Source organism: Typopeltis vanoorti, chromosome 2 (assembly GCF_054136105.1).
Source record: "Typopeltis vanoorti isolate ZY-2024b chromosome 2, IOZ_Tvanoo_1.0, whole genome shotgun sequence".
Classification (NCBI taxonomy): Eukaryota; Metazoa; Arthropoda; class Arachnida; order Uropygi; family Thelyphonidae; genus Typopeltis; species Typopeltis vanoorti.
In genome coordinates, this window is record NC_143550.1 from 16,446,895 (window position 1) to 16,469,784 (window position 22,890).

A 22,890-nucleotide genomic window follows, 5' to 3' on the forward strand; every position below is an offset into this window, starting at 1 on the left:
CCAATAATTGATACCATAACATACAGAACCCAGCATACTCCTCAGGTGGTCATTATTTCCTGCTTTGTAGTTCAGCATGTAACCTTTTCTGAATGAACATTCATAAACTTAGCCGCTTCCCAAGTGAGTACTGCATGATCATTTTCACCAACCAACCAGAGACAAAATAGTTATGTCTTTAACTGAAATCCCCCTCTGACATTATAATCAGATCTAACACTTAGACCTAGAGTTAATAATTTTTCAAGACCCATATAATATGATGTTCATTTTTATCCTGCTTTAAACTAAGTGAGGATCACTTCCTATTTCAAATTTCAGTATAATCTTGTAGAACCAGTGTGAAGATATTACTATCAATAATAATGTAATCAACAATATGTTTCTTGTATCTTCTCTCTCTCTATCCTGGTGAATTTGTGCACATCTTTATGTTGAAACAATGTATTACTGATGAATAAGCCATGTCTGAAGAGAACTCCAGCAGGCACTTGCCATTGTTATTAGCTTTGCCTTATTCTTCAAATTTTCTTCTCCATTTTCTTTATGTCAGATGCCTTCTCTAATGACTCCAAAAAAATTCCTCCTTAATAGAACCTTCTGCAGGAAGGTTCTATACACACACAGTTTCATCATCCAATTTCCAATTTTGCTCACAACATAACTCTGCTTGAAAATAAGCTTCTTAATTGTTTTCTCACATTGAAATTTATCTTCATGTTCATTGTTGAATGATATCACTTACTCCTTCCTTTTCCTGATTACTGTTGTCCAAACACAACATCTTATATTCAATATTTGGCAGGGTATCACCTGTTTTAATCTTCTTTATCTAAGTAACATTAATTATATCTGTGTGGTACTTCTCCAGTTCTTCTGCCATTTTTATTCCCCCCCCCCTGTCATGTTGATAGTACCCATCTTCAATTCTTCTTATGCTGATTTTGTTCTACATAACTCTACATGGTTGAGTCTGCAAATCAATCTGAAGAATGCTACTGCTACTCCTTCCTTTTGCTGATCATTATTGCCTGAATATGTTGTCGTAGTTATAGCCTTTTGGCTGTTTAGGGGAGCTATATATATATACATGCCACCATCTAGGGAAATGAGCAAGGTGGTTTCCCATTGCCTTCCTTGCCTACGATATTCCATGGCTGTATCTTGTGTGTTGATGGGGCCGGTTTGCCTGTTTGAGGGATGAAAAACCTCAGATAAACGTGTGTGTGTGTGGGGGGGGGACCCTGCTGCCTACGGCAAGACTGGCTAACTTGGCTATGGCTGAGGAAGATCCTTGAGTTCTTCATGTCATCAACGAGAATAGAACCTAGAACAGTCCTTCCACAGACATATGGTTGTGAAGTGCATAGCCATTAGGATAACCGTGCAGACATTGCTTGAATATAAACCTATATTTATTATTTAGCATGATGTCACATAGTCTTCGTCACCTCAGTAACACTAATTATGTCAAAGTAGTACTTCCCTAATTTTGCTAGTTTAATTTCTTTTCTGTTCATATTTATTTTGATAGCACTATCTTCGATTCTACTGATTGAACAATGAAAAATCAGCTATTGTTCCAATAGCTGATTTTTCATTGTCCATCTTGTTCCCCTGACAAAAACATCAGGAACTTGCTTATCAAAGCCCAGCCAAAGACATATCATTTATGTTGCAGAAAGTTTGTTTCTAGTTTCAGCCAATACAGTACACAATTTGGCTAAGTCCCAACCTGGCAGCCCATCCTTGTTTGTTCGGTATCCAGTGGACACTTAGTAACAAGCTACACCACATGAAAATCAGGAGTGGACATTAGATCAAAAGTCCTTATCAGTTCTCTGCATTTCTTAAAGCCAATGTAGAGGTCACCTAGAGTTGTCTGGCTCTGAGCCTGAATGAAAAACATCAAACAGAAATTTCATATTCTAGAATATCTTTGGGAAGAGTTTGTTCTTATTTTGTAATACTAATATGATATTCAAATACTTACTTCCTCTGCTGCACCAAGAGCAATAACTTCATCTGGAGGTAAGCTATTCAACAATTCTGCAAAAGGTAACATGTCCTTTAACTGCTCTTGCAAACGAGGAATTTTTGTTGAACCTCCAGTTAAAACAACCTAAAAAAGAATTTCATGTTCAGATTTATCTATACAGCAATCCCTCGATTAATGCACCTCCAATTAGTGTGCCCTAAATACATCTAAAAAATTTTTACAGATTTTAAAAATTTTCTATCTATACACTTTTTATGGCTAACTATTTAAAAAAAAAATCACTCACCAGGATGAAATAATCCAGTTACCAATTTAAAACATTTTATAAAGTTATTTTTTAATGGCATACTACACTATTTTCATGTACACCATATTCCAAATTAACTGACAAAATTTATGTCGTCTATGAATTACATAGCATTTTGATTATCATATCTCTTACCTCCTTTGCAATTGTTTTCCTTACTTTTTTTTTTATTTTAAAGTATTTTCCCAACCTTTCATTCATCATGAGTAAACGAATTAGTGAGCAAAAAAGAAGTGTGAAAATGATTCGAAAAGAAATCTCATTGAAAGAATCAAAAACACTTTGTAACCAAAAATAGTTACAAAAAAAAGATTATAACTAAAAATGGATCTTGCTAAGCACTGACTTTATTAAATCAAAAGCATTAAGTCTCTTTGCAACCTTGAAAGAAAGGGCTATCAATGATGAAAAAGAAGAATTCCACGAATAGCTTACATAATGTTTTAATCACAGGCAAAGCTGCAAGTGCAGATAAGGAGGTGGCCACAAATTATTGAGATTTTGAAGAAAATTGTGGAAGAGGGGGGGGGGGGGGGGCTATTGTGACCAATGAATATTTAATGTCGATGAAACTGGCCTGCTAGCAATATGTGAGCCATTTAAAAGCACATTCATCCATATTGTGCTATTGATTTTTGAGGCTTTTCAAATGAATCTAAGTAAATTAAATCTCATTCTGAGAAATTGAGTGATTCTGACCTGCTAAATTTAGATGCACAGTAGGAGATCCTGAAGAATATGCAGAAAATTTAATCACAAGCCCAAAAGAGATTTCACAGAAACAATTTGAAAATATTTTTCGTACAATCGAAGTTTTTAAGCAGCAATGCTTAGAGGCTGACCCTGATGAAGAGAGAAGCAGTAGAAGAGACAATAAGGCCAGACTGTCAGTTGTATGAAAAAAAGAAACAGAATGCCGGGCAAACTACGTTAGCTCAATTCTTTGTTAAGAAGTGTAATAATAAATTTATATTCTGAATATGTTTTACTGTCTTTCAGCTTCATGATTTTCCTTTAACTAGGATATACCCTATTCTTTTACGAAAAAAATTAAGGGTCAAAAAAGAAATTTGAGGAACGAATTATACTTTTTCTCATAGGTTATTATATTCAATTAGTGTGTTTTCGCTTAATGTGCCTGTTTTAAAGAACACATCAGGCACATTAATTGAGGGATTGCTGTAAAAGAATTATCTGAAAGTTGCTATATCTATCTTGAAGAGCATAAGAAAGACTCTGATGATTTTAATAAGGAAAAACTATTGTCAGCAAAAATATGCTATAGTGAAGAATAACAGAATGGATTGAAGAGAGACTGAAGTCATTTACAAATACAGATAAAAATCCAAAAAGCTTCTTAAATAATCTGATGAAACTATCCAAGAACTTAAACTGACAAACTAATAAGTTATTATCACATCCTTATTCCATTAGAATTATGAGAAGAGTTATTTGGCATGACTTTCTCTTTAGAGTGACACCTTACATGCATGAGCAGAGAAGAAGCCAGTGAGTTTCTTCTCTGTTCCTTCCTTGCAAGTCAAGGTGAATGCCTTCCTCTTATCAAATTTCTTCATCAGTGCTGGAGTACTCAATGTTCTGTACTCTCGCCAATGCTCTTCCCTTCCTTATACTACCTTACGATCTCTCCATTGCACTTCTTCATTCAAGAAAACTTGTAGCACACAAGTGATTCAAGTTCAAGATCTTCCATAACCAATATCTTAATATTGACTGATCTACTTGCCATTGTCAAGTGGGATAAAAGAAAATTGGGGACATAAAGATAACTTGATGATTTCAATGCTATCAAAAAAGATTCTACTTAATTTCCATCTTGCTTTTGATATGTTCTGATTTCCTGTCAAGATTAGCTGTCTCTTTTTGAACTAACTTTCACATATTTAGGGTGGTGCATGCAAAACATCTCTATAAATTTGTGATTGTATAAAAAAAAGAGGGCAATCCATTAATTGGTGACTCCTCTGTCAGAGGAGTCTAACCTCCCTCCAGTCACTTTCTCATAGGAACTCTGGACAAACTGGTCTAACTGCACAAATTGAAGAACATGAAGAATATATTTCTCTTAAAGAACCCAACAAATCCAGTTTAGCAAGGCATGCTTTATCTACAAAACATAGAATTCAGTGGAATAAAACAAAATCTTACACAAAAATTATTTTATTCTGGAAAGACTCTACAAAGAAAGCTGTGAAGCACATATTCACAATCCGAACATGAACAAAAGCGATTACCTAGAACTTTCTCAATTTTGGGAAGTTATCGTAACTAATACTCACCATTCATGTGTTCCTTAATTGTAATTAAATTTTGCTTATATTTAAAAATAATTAACTAAATTAATTTATTTTGAATATCTATAAATGCAGATGGAGCTATTCTCCTGCAACGTATAGTGCAAATAATATCACGTGCTTTCAATTAAATTGTTGTTCTTTTTAGTTTTCCTATAACGGTACTGACAATGGCTAGAAAATTTTAAAATAAAAATATTAAAAGTAAGTGATTCTGGTATTAATATTTAATGATGAATTCTTCTGCTTACATCTCGATTTTTAGATGAAAATGTGGTCATTCATATTATTGAATAGATACACATAGCATGAAGATTACATTAAATTCCATGAGTTTGATATTGTTGCTGTTTCTTTCAGACACAAGATTTAATAGAAAACAACAAAAGTATTACACAAAACCTATGTGACTCTTATTCATCAATCAAAATAAATAGGAATGATTGTGCAAGACATTCCCTAGTTTTGGAGGTTATCTTACTTAATACATTGTGTTATTTTATTTACTATCATCATAAGCTCTCCATGGGATCAAGAGAATCTTCGCAGGTAGTCACATTCTCACATGAACAGCTCAGCATACCTCGACTTAAATGTATTCACTACACTTTCAGGCAATGCATTCCAATCACCTACTTTATTTTTTTTTATTTTTATTTTTTTTATGTTCTAGTTGAATTGTTTTTACTTTAAACTCTAATGGATTGAGCTCTTCTCATGATTGTAACATTGTATTATTATACAATGTTACAATCATGAGAAACAATGTTACAATGTTAAATTTTATACATTTTTTAATTGTAATTCTGTTTTCCTTAACTATTCTGGCATTGAAAACTCACAAAACCAACAATTCTGCAATTGTTAAAGTATCTTTTTTGTGTAAGTAAATGCTGTTTCTAATTACACTTCTAATTTTTTAGGAAATGACTACATAAACTAAATTATTAATTATAAAAACTTTAATTAATAACTACCTATATTCCAGCAATGTTACATTGCTATCTTCAGGGATCACAAAACAATGATATGTGCAAGCAGGCACTCACACTATGCAAATGATGCTGAAGAAAGGCAAGTGAAGTCGGTCCTAGAGTCCTAAAAGGTGCCCCCCTAATGGACTAAATTCGGTTGTTCTGATTGTTGGGCTGATGATCTTAGAACGTAAGCTTCCCAAATTTGGGTCAGTCTCATACACCCAAATTTGTTGAGGTTTGGGAAGTTTTTCAGAGCTGAGGCTGATTCAAGGAATAATCTTTCGTACTTGTGCTTGTTACAGTGCAATAAAGTGGCCTTCTTCCAGCGTATACTGTGGTGGGTGTTCAATGCATGGTCAGCAAGTCCTGAGTGGCTGTATTGGTGGAACCAGATGTTGTCCTTGTGTTCAGATATCCTGATATTGGCTGTAGTAAGACAGTTTGCAACTGCAAGGGACCTGGTAAAACTCCAGGTAGGTCTGGGGGAGGAGGCTAGTCTTTGGTGGAGCAGATAAGTGCTGCCAATTTCTTATTTGGTTTATAACTGGTTGTGATCCTCGTTGAAAGGCTTAGACGTTGGTTATGCATTTTCACTATATTATTTCAGGAAATTACAACGTACTAGGATATACATTAAAATAAATTTTAATATATTTCTATATTTCGGCAACGTCACGCTGCCATTTTCAAGAACTTATGTACAAGATACGTGCACGCAGGCACAGCACAAACAATAAATGAGTAAGAAGAATGAAGCTATTATTTCTCCTAAAGTCCTGATGGTGCCCTCTAGCGGGCAATGTTGGTATTCTTGGGCGATTGGGCTGGAGGTCTTCTGATGTAAGTTTCCCAAATTTGAGGAAGTCTCATGCAGCCAAATTTGTTGAGGTTTGGTTTGTTTCTTAGGGCTGAAGCTGATTCTATGAAAAGCTTTTCATATCTGTATTTGCTACGGTGTATTATCCTGGCTTTTTTCCACCGTATTCTATGGCAGGTATCCAGAGCATGGTCAGCAAGACCAGAGTGGCTGTATTGGTGAAACCGGATGTAGTCCTTGTGTTCCGAAATTCTGATATTTGCTGTCCTGCCTGTTTGGCCGAAGTAGGACAGCTTACAGCTGCAAGGGACCTGGTACACCCCAGGTAGGTCTAGGGGGGGAGGTTGGTCTTTTGTTGAGCGGATAAGGGATGCCAATTTTTTATATGGTTTGTAACAAGAAGTTAAGTTATGTTTTTTTAGGATTTTTGTGATTTTTTCTGAGGTGCCTCGGATGTAAAGTATGGTGATGGAGTTAGAGTAATCCTTGTTGTGAGGGGGAGGGGGGGGTTGTGGTTTACTGGTTTTAATATTTTTTGGATTTTTTTTTTTGGGGGGGGGGGTAGCCATTGGCTGAGAACGTGTCGAGGATGCGGTTTCGTTCTGTGGTTAGGTCTGGGGAGAACACTTTGGTCTCCCCAGATGAGGACTACATGCATATAGTAGCACTAAATTATGAATGAATAATTATTATGAGGGAAAATATATGTCCTCATATGAGACCCTTATGCATGAGACGGTTAAGTTCAGTAGTTAGAGCATTGTTATCTGAACTGATTCATTTTTCCATGCTATACAGGGTTTTTATAATCCCATATTGTTGGCAAGGGGAGAGTGTGACTGCTGGTGAATGTATCTACCTGTATGTGTAGGTTTTCTGTAAATAGAGAAAGCCAGGGATCCATCAGGCTGACGTGTAATGAGAGTATCTAGGAAAGGGAGACTATTGTTTTCCTTTTCCAAGGTAAACTGGATCCTGGGGTATTGACTGATGAAGTGTGTTGAGAAATTGTGGAGTGTATCCAAGACATGCGGCCAAATGGCAAACATTTGGCGGCATGTCTTGCACATCATCCACATAGTATAACCAAACAGTGGCTTTATGTGGGGCAGAGTTAGAGTTTTTCACCAAACTTGTCCATAAAGAAGATGGCTAGGGGTGGAGAGAATGGAGAATCCATGGCTGTCACCTCTATCTGTTTGCAGAACTTTCCAGATAGCCAGATTTCTAGATATTCCACCACAATATCAGACTGGATGCAGCCAGTGTTCTTACCCAAGCCAAACCACCAAAAAGCAACCTATCAAAAGAAGACTTAAGCTCTGCAAGGAATGAAAAACAACAGAAAAATAGCAATTACTAAAGCAGATAAGGGAAATGGCACTCTGGTTCTAAACCAACCAGATTACACAGGCAAGCTTGCCTCTTTACTTTTAGATCAGTCTATCAACTCCATATAGAATATGATCCCACCAGCACCCAATCAGAACACTCCACAGGCTCCTTAAGAAAGTTACCTGTTGTCCTGTGGAAGTTACTAACAGACTAAATCCTTTTAATTCTACCAAAAATCCATTAGCAAAATGCACCATCACGTCCCATTGTGGATGACATTGATTCCCCCACATAAAAATTAGCCAAACATTTAGCCATAATGTTCACACAATATACTGGCAACTCACCTTCACACATAAAAAACTCAGCCCACTTTAAAGCCAGTATAGAAAACCTCTCACTCCACACACTGACATAATGGTCAGTTTTGATATCTCCTCCTTATACACCAATGTCCCATGTTCCAATCTAAGGTATCTTTGAGATACCTTAGATCTCATCCAAGCCAAATTTCTTTCTGATATCTCAGCCCTATTTCAGTTGACCATTGAACTAAGGCTATTTCGTTAGGCAAGGAAAATTCTACAAACAAATAGAAGAGACAGACATGGGTTCTCCACTCTCTCCATCCCTATGTAAAATAATAAGTTCGGCTGGGGCATTATAAGATATTGTCTCTACTTTAATTAATATTCTATCTTTCTTAAATTTACTTTATTTCTTTGTCCTCTAAAATTACCCTTAAGTTCTACTCAGTTCTCATATACATGAAGCAGGGCCGGTCTGAGAATATCTGATGCCCCTAGGCAAAGAAAATTCAGGCGTCCTCTATACACTATCTCTCTATATATATTTTGTCATATTCACACAAGCACACGTACACCTACACATGTGGATATTTATAAAAATAATAAAGAAAGAAATAGAGAAAGGCGAAAATAATGTAGGATCATCAGTGAGCACCAGGACAGCTTGACTTCAGTTTTTCATTACTAATTAAGATTTCACTAATTTTTTTCGAAGATTGTAATTTTTTCCGGAACTATGTATCAAAATCGGGTGCCCCGAAGTATTAGCGCCCCCAGGCAATTGCCTAGGATCACCTAATGATAAAACCGGCCCTGACATGCGCACTTTATGCCTAATCTTAAATCTTATGTATGTTCGCTCTGTTAGTGAAGGACCCTTGCTTTTAGTCTGTCCACTATAACGGGTTACCAACACTCACACTGTATAATTTAGAGAAATTTATTTGTTTTTCGACTGCACCACTCTAAATTATATATACAGCATGAGAATTTAAGTTTGAACATACATAAGATCTGAATCTTAATTTACTTATTTCCTCAAAAGCTAGTCGTGGCAATTCTTACTTTAATCAGGCAGGTTTGTAATTTATTTGGAAACAGTGCATCGACTAATAGAACAGGCAAGAGATTTACACAAACAAAACATGTTTATTTTAAGCTAAGTCAATTGCACAATGCATCAGAAAGTCCAAACAAAAGCTGTTAAAGGCCTATCACTTACTCAGCATGTAACATATATATTTAGACATAACATATACAATACTTAACCCAGTGGCATAGCTAGGGGGTGCGGTCCGCCCTTGGCGACACTTTGAAACTTTTTGAACTTTTGCAGTTAATTCTAAATACAGTCTCGAGAACTCAGTTCCAAATATTGTAATACTACTTCGAATTTTCCTCACAAATGCTGTAAGTGGTGCTAGTTGTGAGAGAAATTTTTCTAAATAAAATAGATTAAGAATTACCTAAGTTACTATGAAATAGACTTCGCCAATGTCATCAACGATTTTGCTAACAGAAAAGCAAGAAAAATAACATTTTAGAATGTTGAAGTTAACTTCAAAAATAAACATAGTGTTTTCATTTATTTCCCTATATGTCGTTTCGACTTTTTGTAGTATCTTTGATGGGTGTTGAGAGGGGCGGCAAAAGCTCTAGCTACGCCACTGTTGTGTCCCGAATAAGCATTAAAAAGGTTTATATTAAAATATTCAGGTCACAACATTAATTCTACTCAGGCAGAGAACATGGAACGTTGGCAATAGAAAAAATAAATTGTTTGTGAATACAAGTCAAAATAAAGTTTAAGGAATTGTATAAAATTGTATAAAGTGTTTAAATATAATCTGTATTAAGTGTGGGCCTGATAATAGAAATCCATGTATTTTTCCCTTTCCAATACTATCCATGATAGTATTGGAAAGGGAAACCTAAGCGTCTTCCAGGAAGAGGAGGCAGACACACGTGTGAAGAAATAATAGAGGGATCTAATGAGATTGACGTGGACACACGTGACCGAGTTGGCGGTTATCGCAAATATCGAGATTTAACGAGAGGAGAAAATTGAACAAAAAGGCCTTGCATGAAGATTCGACTCTCTTATCTTTCTTTTCCTGATTCCTGATCTCTCGGAGTGGTCCTGCTCGTCGTAGGAGGGAAGTCCCTGGCCAGTCGCGAAGGCACTTAGTTCGGCCGTCGTAGCATTCGTATTATTGGGCCAAGCTATGTCCGTGTTCTAGGATAGCTGTGATGTTGTCGTACGATGGAGAAACTAAATTGAGCCGTCCATTCAAGGCGACGTTACCGTGCCACCTCCCATGTTTCCCTCGGAGATTCTACTCGCACAGATCTACGGAAGATATCCTCCAAAGCGATTACATTTGAGGGCCTTGATGATTAGACAAGGCGGGAACAAGTTTTAAGAGTTCAAGGACAGAAATGGTAATGTAGATTTTTGAAATACTAATTCCAGTTGTAAGAAGAGAGTGAATTTCCTGTGTGAACGTTTTAATTGGACTGAACTTAAAGAACTGTAAGAGTAGCCTACAACTAGATACGTGTCTGAGACAGTGTTAAGAATTGTTTGCCCAAGAGGCCGAATAGATACAAAATCATGTTAAACTAAAAGTGTAATTGTGCTGATGTGTTCACTGATAGCCACGTGTATCCGAATGGCTTAATGATAATCTATGAATTGTATTTTATGATTGTATTTAAGGTTATTAAGATTTAGTATGTGTGATAAGTACAAGTTAATTAGAGCTTTTGATCTGAGTTGAGTGCAACCATATTATCCTGTTTTAAAATGTATTATAGTGTATCACCTTAAAGCTAATTAAATTGTTTCATTCATGTACTTGCCTGATCTGCCTATATTATATGAATTCAAAACTACCGCTCATAAAAATAACAACGAACCAAGCGGGATAAAACCATGAATACTAATGCAATAAGTAAGCACGACTGTAAGAAAGAAAAGGACAAGCGAGGGGGAGATAAATTTATGCTTGATCAAATAATCATTAACTCTCTAAAGGAGTCACCCTGAACAAGAATCCTTTCTACCTAGGTATTAGATGGCGCAGCATAAATATAAATGTGTTAATACTTATAGGGTGAACTTCTTCAGATTGTTTGTTTAGGACATAGAGAGGCCAATAGGACTGCAAAGCATTGAAGGTGAGAATATTTGATTGCAGAGTTTAAATTATAAGGGACAAATGTGTATAAGTAAGGTACAGTGTTAGACGAGTTTTGAATTTAAGAAAGATAGGATGTTGGAGTACTTAAGAAAGGGTAGATAAAGGGTAAATAACTAATTAAGTAAAGAAAAGGCAAACAAAATAAGAAAAGGTCTCAACATAAATGGTGTAGCTGGTAGGATAAAGGAAAGATATAATACAATAGAAGTTAATCTAAACGATTAGAGTACAAACGTATTATAACAAAAAAGTAGAGAGATAAATATTATAAGAAACGTCGCAACACCACTGACTTAACCTACTGGTTTACAACATTTTGCTATCTCGAGCTGCCTCTTACGTTATACTTAGCTAAACATCCTATTTGGGCATACATAAGTTAACATTATTATCAGGGAGTTCATGGAGAATATATGGAACTCCTCCAGGAAATATACCACACTGCAACAGCAGCAATCCAACTTCACACGAGTAGCAATAAAATATCAATTGAAAAAGGTGACAGACAAGGAGACTTTCTATCACCCAAACTCTTTACAGCAGTCCTTCAAGAAATATTTAATAATATAAACTGGACAAACCTTGGTTTAAAAATTAATAACAGAAACTTAACACACCTAAGATATGCAGATGATATCATAATTTTTGCAAACACTCCAGAAGACCTTAATATAATGATAGAAGACCTATATCATGAAAGCAGACAAGTCGGTCTAAAAATAAATAGAGAAAAAAACTAAAATCATGTTTAATCATTTTGTAACACCAAAAAACATAATAGAAAACAATTTCTTGGAAAGAGTCTCTTCATATACATACTTAGGTCATCTCATTGATCTAAACTGTGGGCCCAAAGGAAATAAATAGGAGAATTAAACTTGCCTGGAGTGCTTCAGAAAATTGAAAAGCATTTTTCAAAACAATGATGTCCCATTCTGTTTAAAAAGGAAGACATTTAACCAGTGTATACTTCCAATCATCTCATATGGTTGTGAAACTTGGGTCGCTAACAAAAGCACTGGCAAATAAATTAACAACAACTCAAAGAAAAATGGAGAGGTTGATGCTAGGCATCACATTAAAAGATAAGAAGCGAAACACTTGGATAAGAAGCCAGACTCACACCACTGACATCATTCTTCACCATAAGCAACATAAAATGGAAATGGGCCAGACAATTTATCCAGAAGAGAAGATGAGCGATGGACCATCATACTAACAAACTGGATTCCAAAAGAAGGGAAACGAGGCCGAGGACATCCTAAAAGATGGAGTGATGAATTGTCAAATTTTGTTAGGGAAAATTGGTCAACCATTGCCAAGAACAGAGAAAGGTGGAAAAAACTGGAGGAGGTCTTCGTCCAGCAGTGGACAGAAAATGGCTGAAAAGAAGAAGCAGAAGTTAACATTTAGCTTCTCTCTCTATTCCAACAACTTAATAATTAACTAATCACAATTTAACCTCAGTAAGTATACATACAATCTCTAGTACAACTACCGTAACATTAACAGATCAGAGCTTATTCACATGTGTGTTTTCACATACAGTCCTAACAACTTGGACGATACTTCAGTAAGTTCTGCTATACTTTGCCTTTCTTCCTGGGTGCTGGCTATAAATTGGATGACCCTTGGCAGTCTTTTGGTGGCAGTTTTCCAGGAAAAATGTAGATGGAATCTACGTTGATAACCACTGTTGATGCCTTGAATTCCACACGTATGTAGCACGTTTGGCGGCTACTGGAAATACATCAGACTGTAACGGCCTCACCTGGATCCTCCTTGCACCTGAGGTCATGCCTCAACACAAACAAACGCGAGAGAGAGAGAGAGAGTGTGTGTGTGCCCGTGTTCCAAGAGCCTAGAGCTCTTTTATAGCTCTGTTCATTCTTTGGCCATAACTCTCCGGATCTTCTGTGTACATGACGATGTCACTTGCGCTATCTTTGTTTTTGATGGCAATTTTCTACATTTGCCCTTTCAAACTTTTGTTCTTACTGGGTCAAACATAATCAGGGCTAATCCCTTATTTTCCGTTACACATAGACTTTCAATATACAGTAACCCACCGACTTGCGTAAATTACATAAATTCGCAATTACGTAATAAATCTTGAAAATTACAACTACTAGTGCGTATGAATGTGTTTGCAGCTTTTGCATCTTTGACATCCATTGCAGTATGCAACAACATAATGTTAACTAGACTCAGCATTCATAGCAAATGTAACAGGCAGTGACAGATTACCGGTAAACGCCAAGAGCAGCAGAGGGCAAGTGTACAAAAGCCCTAACATTCAAACTGAATCCTACCAATTAGAAATAAGGACTCTGTAAATAATTCCTCCTTTCCCTGACACGTCAGTAGTCCATGCCTCGCACGGTTAGTTTGGTCACTTGTTTATCACCGTTAGTGTTCATTATTTGTTTACCCTTAAAATGGATTCGAAACGCAAAACCGAATGCGCTGGTAATAAATCTAAAAATCAAAGGTCTGCAATTACTTTAGAAGAAAAGTTGAAAATAATTCGTATGTATGAAGACGGAAAAATTATATCAACAATAGCTCGGGATATAAATCAACCTATTTCGACAGTGAATACGATAGTGAAGGATAAAGTTCGCATTGTTGAAAGCATGAAAGGTGTAGTAACATTGACGGGCACAATCATTACCAAGAAGAGGCTGGGCCTGATTTCAGAGATGGAGAAATTGTTGTCTCAGTGGATCGAGGATCTGACACAGAAGCGGATACCGTTGAGTTTTCTGATTATCCAGGAGAAGGCCAGCATCACGGACATGGAGAGTGCATTTAAAGCTAGTGCTGGATGATTCGAACGATTCAAGAAGCGTACAAATCTACACAGCATCAAAGTCACGGGTGAGGCAGCAAGTGCAGATACAGACGCGGCAAGTAAATTTCCCGAACTTCTGGCAGAAAAAATTGAGGGGGGGGGAATATTTGCCTGAGCAAATATTTAATGTTGACGAAACGTCTCGGTTCTGTAAGAAGATGCCAACACAGACATATATTGCAAAAGAGGAAAAATCTATGCATGGATTCAAGGTCACAAAAGATTGGATAACTGTTATGATTGGCAGCAACACTTCAAGGGACTTGAAACTTAAACCACTTACAGTTTACTATTCTCAGAGACCGCGCGGGCATTTATGAACATTGACCCGAGTAGGCTGCCCGTAATCTGGAAATCCAATACCAAGGATTGGGTTGTACGTGTTCTGTTCGCAGACTGATTCAATAGCCACTTCATTCCCCAGGTGAAGGAATATTGTGCGAAGAAAGGAATCCCGTTTAAAGTGCTTCTCCTCCTGGACAATGCCCCCAGCCATCCGGAAGAGTTGGATGACTTTCATTCTGACGTAAAAGTTGTTTACTTGCCTCCTAGAACCGCCGCACTGTTGCAACCTATGGATCAAGGCACTATTGCACCTTTCAAAGCCTACGATCTGCGGCATATGTTTTCCCAAGCAATCAAGGCCATTGATAGTGGTGAGGGCATTACTCTACATGATTTCTGGAAGAATTATAATATCCTTGACGCTATCAAAAACATCGGGGTGGCATGGGATGAAGTCAAGCGGACAACAATGAATGCTGTGTGGAAGAAACTCTGCCCAGAAATGGTGCAAAATCGTTTAAAGGAAGGAGAGCAGACAATGACTGATACGCTTGTTGAGTTGACACAAGAATTACAGCAAGCGACGGAGATGTGTGTGCAACTGGCAGAGCAATTAAAGCTGGAAGTGGATAACGCTGACATTAACGAGCTTCTTATGAGTCACGATGAAGAGCTTACTAATGATGACCTTATTCAGTTGGAGGCATTCCAAAATTCCGAAGAAAATACTATGCCGATTAAATGCCAACTCCAGATGCTAAGAAATTTACAACAAAGGGACTAGCCGAGGCTTTTACCTGATAGACGTGGCGCTAGCAATATTAGAATCGATGGATCCAAACACCGAGTGGTTCGAGAATGTTAGCAGCCGTATCCATTCCGATATGTCTAGCTACAAGGCCATCTACGAAAGTCCGTTTCATTTGCTTAGTGTGGGTGCCTGCTTGCACATATCATTTTTTTGTGATCCTGAAGATGCCAATGTAACATTACCAAAATATAGGTAGTTATTAAAGTTTTTACAATTAATATTAAGTTTATGTTGTCATTTCCTAAAAAAATTAGAAGTATGTCTAACCAATATATATAAGCTTATCTACAAGTTTCTAATATAGCATAATGCCTGCTAATTATCTTTCAATTTTTCTGAGTTAAGCGCATGCACACACACTCACTGATAAGACCCTACTGCATGAGCTCAATTTCTTTCTCAATTATCTTCCACACTTTGGCAGTGTTTTTTTTTTTTTTTTTTCTAAGATTCATTACTTTCCTAGTGTTCATGACATTAACATAAACTTTTCACAACCAAAGGATTAACTATTTTATTAATTTAAAACCTATATTTTGTGGACTTGAAAAGAAAGTTCTTCTTCTCCTCTGCACATGATGAGTTGAGTTCCTCAAAGATGAATATTTGCCATTTCTTTCTGTCTGCATGTTTTTTTATGAAGTTCTTTTATTAGGTTTAAGTGGCTGCTTTAATGTTGTCAATCCATTTTTTTCTTGGTCTTCCTCTTCAGGGCTGTCCTTCAATTATACAATTTAATAATATGTTTGGTAGTATTTCTGGGTTCATTCTGAAACATGTCCAAACTAGCTTAGTTTGTTCTTTTTCAGTGCTGTAATTATTATTTCTTTAATAGTTAAGTTCCTCTCTTTTTCATTTGTTTTTCTTTCTGTCCAGTTTTTTCTACTGATTTTTCTTAGGCATTTCATTTCAAAAGCATTGAGTTTATCTATTTCTTTTTATGTCTTAAGATCCAGCATTCTAAGCCATAGTTCTATCAGAATTATCATTGTCTTTGCTTAATCTTTTATTGTTCCATATCTTTTGTAGTCTGCCCATTGTTATCCATCCATTATTGAATCTGTGTTTTATGGTTTCAAAATAGTCTAGATCTTCAGTGATCATTGACCCTAGGTAATTGAATTGCTTTACTTGCTCTATATTATTGTTTCCTAATTTCATTTGGATTGCTTCCCTTTTTCTTCCTATTAACATATTATAATTCCTATTATATTTTACTAAAACTGATTTTCATGTCATATTTGTTACTTGTTTGATAAGTCTTGGTCAGGATATTTTCTAATATTTCTTGGCTGTATGTAGTGATAACTAAGTCGTCCGCATACTTTAAATGTGTTATATTTCTTCCATTTACAGTTATCATCATCAAATTCCTGCCACGTACCCTCAAGGGGTGTACAGGATATGATAGTACTACATGAAAAATTTACATCATTACTAACTTCCTATCTACAATTTTCCTCCAAATCAGTCTGTTACTTGTCAAAACTTCAGCATTATCAGATCTTATATTTCTATCTTCTAAGGCACTTTGTACCACATCAATCCACCTATATCTTGGTCTTCCTCTGGGTCGTTTTGCTGCCAACCTGGCAGAGAACACTTGTTTTGCTAATCTTTCCTCGTCCATTCAGTTTAAGTGACCATACCACCTGAGATTAGCTCTGCTAACGCATTCCTGAATGCTGACAATGTCAAGTTCTTTCCTAATATCCTCATTTTTAATATGATATTGCCATTGATGCCATCTGTTCACGCCTCTAATCTTTCTCAGGACTCTCATATCTGCGGTCTCTAGTCTTTGGTCAAGTGTTTTACTTCTGACCCAGCTCTCAGATCCATAAGTTAAAACTGGTTTGAACACTGTCTTGTATACTGCTAATTTAGTGTTCCGACTAATTTCTCTCTTATGTCCTGAGCAGAAATCCAACAGATATTTGCCATTATTATTAGCTTTGCTCCTTTTCCAAATTTTCCCAAAATATTTTTGTATGTCTCACAATCATTTCCTACTCTGCTATTTAGATTCCCAACAAGGACCAACTTTTCCTTTTTCATTGTGTCAGTTGCTTTTTCTAAAGCCTCAAAAAATTCCTCCACTTCTACCTTAGTAGAACCTTCTGTGGGACCATAGGCACAAATGAGTCTCATTGTCCAGTTCCCCATTCTCATATTTGCCCACATTACTCTACTTGAGATTGACTGCCATTCAAGAAGATTAGCTTCGTATTTTGTTTTGAATACTATGGCTATTCCTTCTTTGCCTTGATTGTCATTGCCTGAATATAACATTTTGTATTTATTGCTCAGAGAGATCTCACCAGTTTTGGTCTTTTTTGTTTCAGTCACCCCTATTATGTCAATCTGGTACTTATCTAATTCCTCAGCTAGCTCCATTTCTTTGCCATTCAGGCTTCTTATGTTGATAGTACCGATCTTTAACTCTGGTGATGTTGAGTTGGGGTTTGTTTTCAGATTTGTTCCAGTAGCTGACTTTTCGCTGTTCGCCCTGGTTCCCTGGCGAAAACAATGGGGGCCTTGTTTAACCGGGCGACGCCCCAGCCGGCATGAAATTTTGTCATGTTGTACCATCATTTTTTTTTATTTTTGTTTCACCAATAAGAATACAATTTGGTCGGCTAAATCCCAAATTGCCAGCCCATCCTCGTTCGTTCAATATCCAAGTAGATATCCAACAGGGTGCACCACGAGAAGGTGAGGACTAGACATTAGGTCAGAAGCTCTGGTCGGTTCTCTGCATTCCTTTAAAGGCTATGTGGAGGTTTCCTCGGTTATACAGCTTTGACCCTTAAGCAATTTACAGTTATATCTTCACACATCTGTAGTCCTTTGTCTACTACTTCTTTTAGGTTCAGGTTGAGTAAATATGGTGACTATGAGCAGCCTTGCATAACTACTTTTTTAATTGCTATTTCATCTGGTTCTATGTTTTTGTATTTCACTATTGCTTCTGTTTCTGAATAGTAATTCTTGATACAATAGGTATTTGCCTAACCTTCTGTTTTCTAAAACTTTAATGAGTTTGCTTCTGTTTATCGAGTCAAAAGAGTGTTTTAAGTTGATAAAACAGCAGTAGTTTTTTTTATTTTTTGTTCTCTCATAATATCTGCTAATCTGTTTATTATGAAAATTGCATCTATTATGCTTCTCCTATTTCTAAATTCCATTTGCTCTTCTTCCATCTGTTCTCCACAGGAATGTTTAACTCTGTATTTTATAGCAGTGGCTTAGAAGGGTGATAAGTCTATAATTAGTGCCGGATCTGACATCTCCTTTTTTTTTTTTTTTTTTTTGTGGATGGGTATGATCTGGCCTGTTCTCCATTCTGTTGGTAAATTTGCTTTCTTTAGCATTGTGTTGAACAGTTTCCTTAGGTAATTTATTATGATTTCTCCTTCTTTTTCCAGAAGTTCTTTTTGAATGTTGTCTATGCCTGGTGCTTTATCATTTCTCATTTGTTTGATTACTCTATGTATTTCTTCATTTAAGATGTCTTTTGTATCAGAAGTTTCTTCTGGGTTGAAGGCATCTTGATCTATGTTTTCTTCAGCTGCGAATGTTTCCTTAAAATGATTAGCCCATATTTCTTTTATTGTTTTACTGCTACTTGTTGTGGTTCCATCTTGCTGCAATATTGAAACTGAGTTGGGTGAGTATATTCTAGTTATCTCTAACTATTTCATAAGCAGTCTTGAAGTCACGTTTTTTGTATGTTTCTTCACACATTCCTGCTTTTTCTTCTAAATATGTGATTTTTGCTAATCTGCATTTTTGCTTCTATTTCTATTTTCAAATTTTTGAATAATATTCTATTTTCTTTTGAGAGGTTAGTTTTGGATATTCTTTCTCTCTCCCGTAAGTCCAAAATCTCTGGTGTAAGCCAATCTTTATTTACTCTTATCTGGTAGCCCAGGTGTTTTGTTGCTGTTTCTCTAATAATTTTTTTATCTTTTTTCCAAGACTGTATCTAAAGCAAGATTATTTAATTTTTCTTTCAATATTCTCAGATAGTTAGATCTGGTCAAGCTATCATTCAGTTTTGAGATGTCTTCTTTTGTTTTTGGTGGTTTTTTCTCTTTCTTTTGAAACTGATTTTTAGTTTGGCTGATAGCAGCTCATGGTCTGCATCCATGTCAATCTTTTTTAATGTTTTGACATTTTGGAATGAATGTTTCCATTTCTTATTAATGATTATATAGTCTATACAGTTTTTGATTTTATTGTATGGTGATGTCAAGGTATTTGTGTTGTGGTAGAATAAAGTATTTGTGATAAACAGTTGATTTATTTTGCAAAAATTAATCTAGTCCTCTCTCGCCTCTATCTTTCCATGACCAAATTTTCCCATAACTTCTGCTTTATCTTCAGAGTACTGACCAATCTTTGCATTAAAATCTCCCATAATAATTAGGATATCTCTTGTACTTGTTTGCATGATTTCTTCTTGCATTTGTTCAAGAAACTGATTATATTCCTCCTCTTCATGTGATTGGTCTGGGCATAAACTATTATTTATATATATTCCTTTTTTTTTTTTTGCTTTGAATCTTACTGAAACGATTCTAGAGGAAATTGGTCTTACATCAACTATTGAGGTTAGAAGCCATTTTTTAATGATTAGTGCTAAACCGCTGATGAAAAAAAAAATTACATTACCTAAAAGTGAGAGAGATAAAGACTGCATGCTTCTGTACTTTCTACTACTACAGAAAAATACAGACATTATATTTTTGTATCATAATTATGAAGGTATAAACCAAATATGTTGATTTATACCTTCATAATTATGGTGCTTTATCAATCTGTTTATATGCATATGATTATTACTAGTATCTCCATGATGTCCTAGGAATTCTCACAGAAGGAGCATTAACCTTATAGAATTCCTCTCATACCTTTTCTTAAATTCATTTGATGGTAATGCATTCAAAACTTCCTCTAGGAATTCATTCAATCATTCATCTCTCTCTCTCAAAATGTGCGTGTAGTTTTTTATTTCAGTGCATTTCCATCAATGAGTTTCGCCAATTGCCTAGTTTGTATTTTGGTTATAATTTATATCTTGAAATGTAGATTATTTTGTAAAAGGAGGTCTAGCTTCCTCTCAAAATTACCCCCCACCCCAAAGTCTTTTTTACATTATAGCCATTCAGAGACATGGCGTTTGATTTGGAGATTTCTAGATGATGAAAATCCAAGATATTATGAGCTCTGGTTAATAAGATCTGGAAAACCTACATTTACAAACACAGGTTTTCATTATATTTGTCACTCTTCCTGACACTACTTTTTGCAAAGAACTGTGCTTGAGGAGTGATAAACCTAACTTACGAGTGAACAGAGGTTTCTGATGTATGGAAGCAGAAGCAGACCATATGGGAAATTATTAGCATCTATATGAGTTGCCCAGTTGTGAAGTTACTTCATGAAAACTTTGTTTGATTACACTTAGATAAAGGTTTAAACCAAGAATATAATTTCTTGGCATCTTTAATTTATAGTATAACCAAATGAGAAAACTCTCAACATTTATCTCTAATCCAGAGTATTTCAGTAATAAGGTGTGACACCTTTTGGCTACGTGTATATATGAGGGTAGTCTGAAAAGTTCTCAGCCTAACAATGAAAAAATTTATTTATAATTTCAAAATTATTTTTCGAGATAATCTCCCTTCAGACTAATACATTTATTCCAGTTATGCTCCATATCTTGTCCCTGTAGTGATTCTCAGTAAAATCTGCAAAATACACCTCCACAGCTGCAATCACCTCTTGATTCGAAGAAAAACACTGACCAGCATGGAAGAGTTTTAGCTTTGGGAAGAGATGAAGTCAGAGGGAGCCAAATCTGGGGAATAGGTTGGATGTTCCAACAATTCATAATGCAGATCCCTTAATTTTCCCACTGCCAAAACATCTTTGTGGGAAGGTGCATTGTCCTGATGAAAGATACTTTTTTCTTCTGCAAACCGGGTCTTTTCTCACAAATTTTTTCGTCATGTCTGATTAAATGATCGGAATAATATTCCCTGTTTATTGTTTTACCCTTTTCAAGATAAGTGATAAACAAAATGCCTTTAGCATCCCAAAACACCGATGCCATGACCTTTCCTGCTGATGGAACCAACTTTATCTTCTTTGGCACTGAACAACTGGCTTCTGTCCACTGTTTTGACTGCTGTTTGGATTCTAGTGTGTAATGGTGAATCCCAGTCTCATCCATAGTAATAAATCGATGCATAAAATCTTGTTAAAATGTTCCAAGCACTGTTCAGAGATTTTCATGTGAGTGCATTTTCGATCTGCTGTGAGCAAGCACAACCCATCTTGCATAAAGCTTTTTCATATGAAATTCTTCATGCAAAATATATCCTATATGTTCTTTTGAAATATCTATATTCTCAGCAATTTCACGCACTTTGACTCACCGGTCATCCAATACCATATTGTGCACTTGATCAATGATTTCTGGTGTTGTTACACTTTTTGGATGTCCTTCACGTGGATCATCTTCAAGGCTGATACAGCCACGTTTAAACTCGGCAGCCCATTTCTTAATTGTCGAAAATGAAGGAGAAGAATGCCCATAAACTTTTATGAACTTCGAATGAATTTCTTTTGCCGTTAAGCCCTCTTTTATAACCACATGATACTTACCTTTATCTATTTCAAGGGATACAGACAACACTTTTGCTTCAGACAGCTATATAAAACAAAATACTTGAAAGAATGACTTGCAATTTCACATGGATGCTTATGACAGATGTACCAACTTATATATATAAAAAGATCTTGCCGATAGTGTTGCCATCTATGGTCAAGGAGAACCTTTCAGACCACCCTCGTATATGGAAATATAACTTCTGCATTACTTCAACCTTTGTATCACCCCAGGCATCCCTTTCTGTTTCACATCCTCCAGCAAGTTGTTGTGGGTAAAAAGCTGCTATCTGTTATCAAAGAGCCTATGCCAATTCAACTAGCCACCTCCTAGTTAATGGGTTCCTGTCAGACCCGGTCAAAATTCAAAAAAGAGTCAAGCAAAGCTGGATAAGTTCTTGAAACTTTCTAACAGTTAATTGACGATACACGTGCTGTGTGAGGAATAACAGTTCCTTCGACTATGAAGGAAAATAAGATATTAACATATGACAATGATGTAGCCAGCACTTTGAAGGATAATGATTCCACATACATCTGTAGAATGGAATTCTTGGTATTTTTGGTATTTTGGAAAAATTCAGCAAGATCAGTTTATTAACTACTAATACAGACAAGAGAAAATTAAGTTTTTGGAAAGTGGGATTTTGGAGGCATTCCTTTTGGTCTAACCCCTAGAGACAGCCCCTCATTATCCCTTCTGCACTTATCCAATATATTACCAGTTCAAGAACTTATATACAAAAACACTGAAACCTTAGAAGACAGGAAAACAGGGCCACTTTCCATATCTTCTAAAGCCACAGCAGCTAAAACAATAATCTTCCCTGCTCAGTTGTACATAATAAATATTACAGACATCACAGAAGCTGAAGAAAAGCAATTATACAGTAAGCCTGTGCAATTTTTTTGGTCCAACCAATAACAAGAAGTTAAAAAGGAATTTCTTCAACTATCAAAGAAGCATGGAGGATTTAGGCTTCCAGTCTTAAAATTCT

The 22,890-nt window shown here is 36.1% G+C and overlaps 1 protein-coding gene across 1 annotated transcript in view; it reads right to left on the reverse strand.

Annotated features, from left to right (window-relative positions):
* Positions 1 to 22,890, reverse strand: part of LOC150108847 (heat shock 70 kDa protein 14-B-like) — a 210,673-nt gene that overhangs the window by 64,835 nt on the left and 122,948 nt on the right. Inside the window, exon 6 of the mRNA XM_090403712.1 lies at positions 1,994 to 2,122. Coding sequence (XP_090259838.1) covers positions 1,994 to 2,122 — 129 coding nt within the window. The remainder of the gene's footprint in view (positions 1 to 1,993; positions 2,123 to 22,890) is intronic.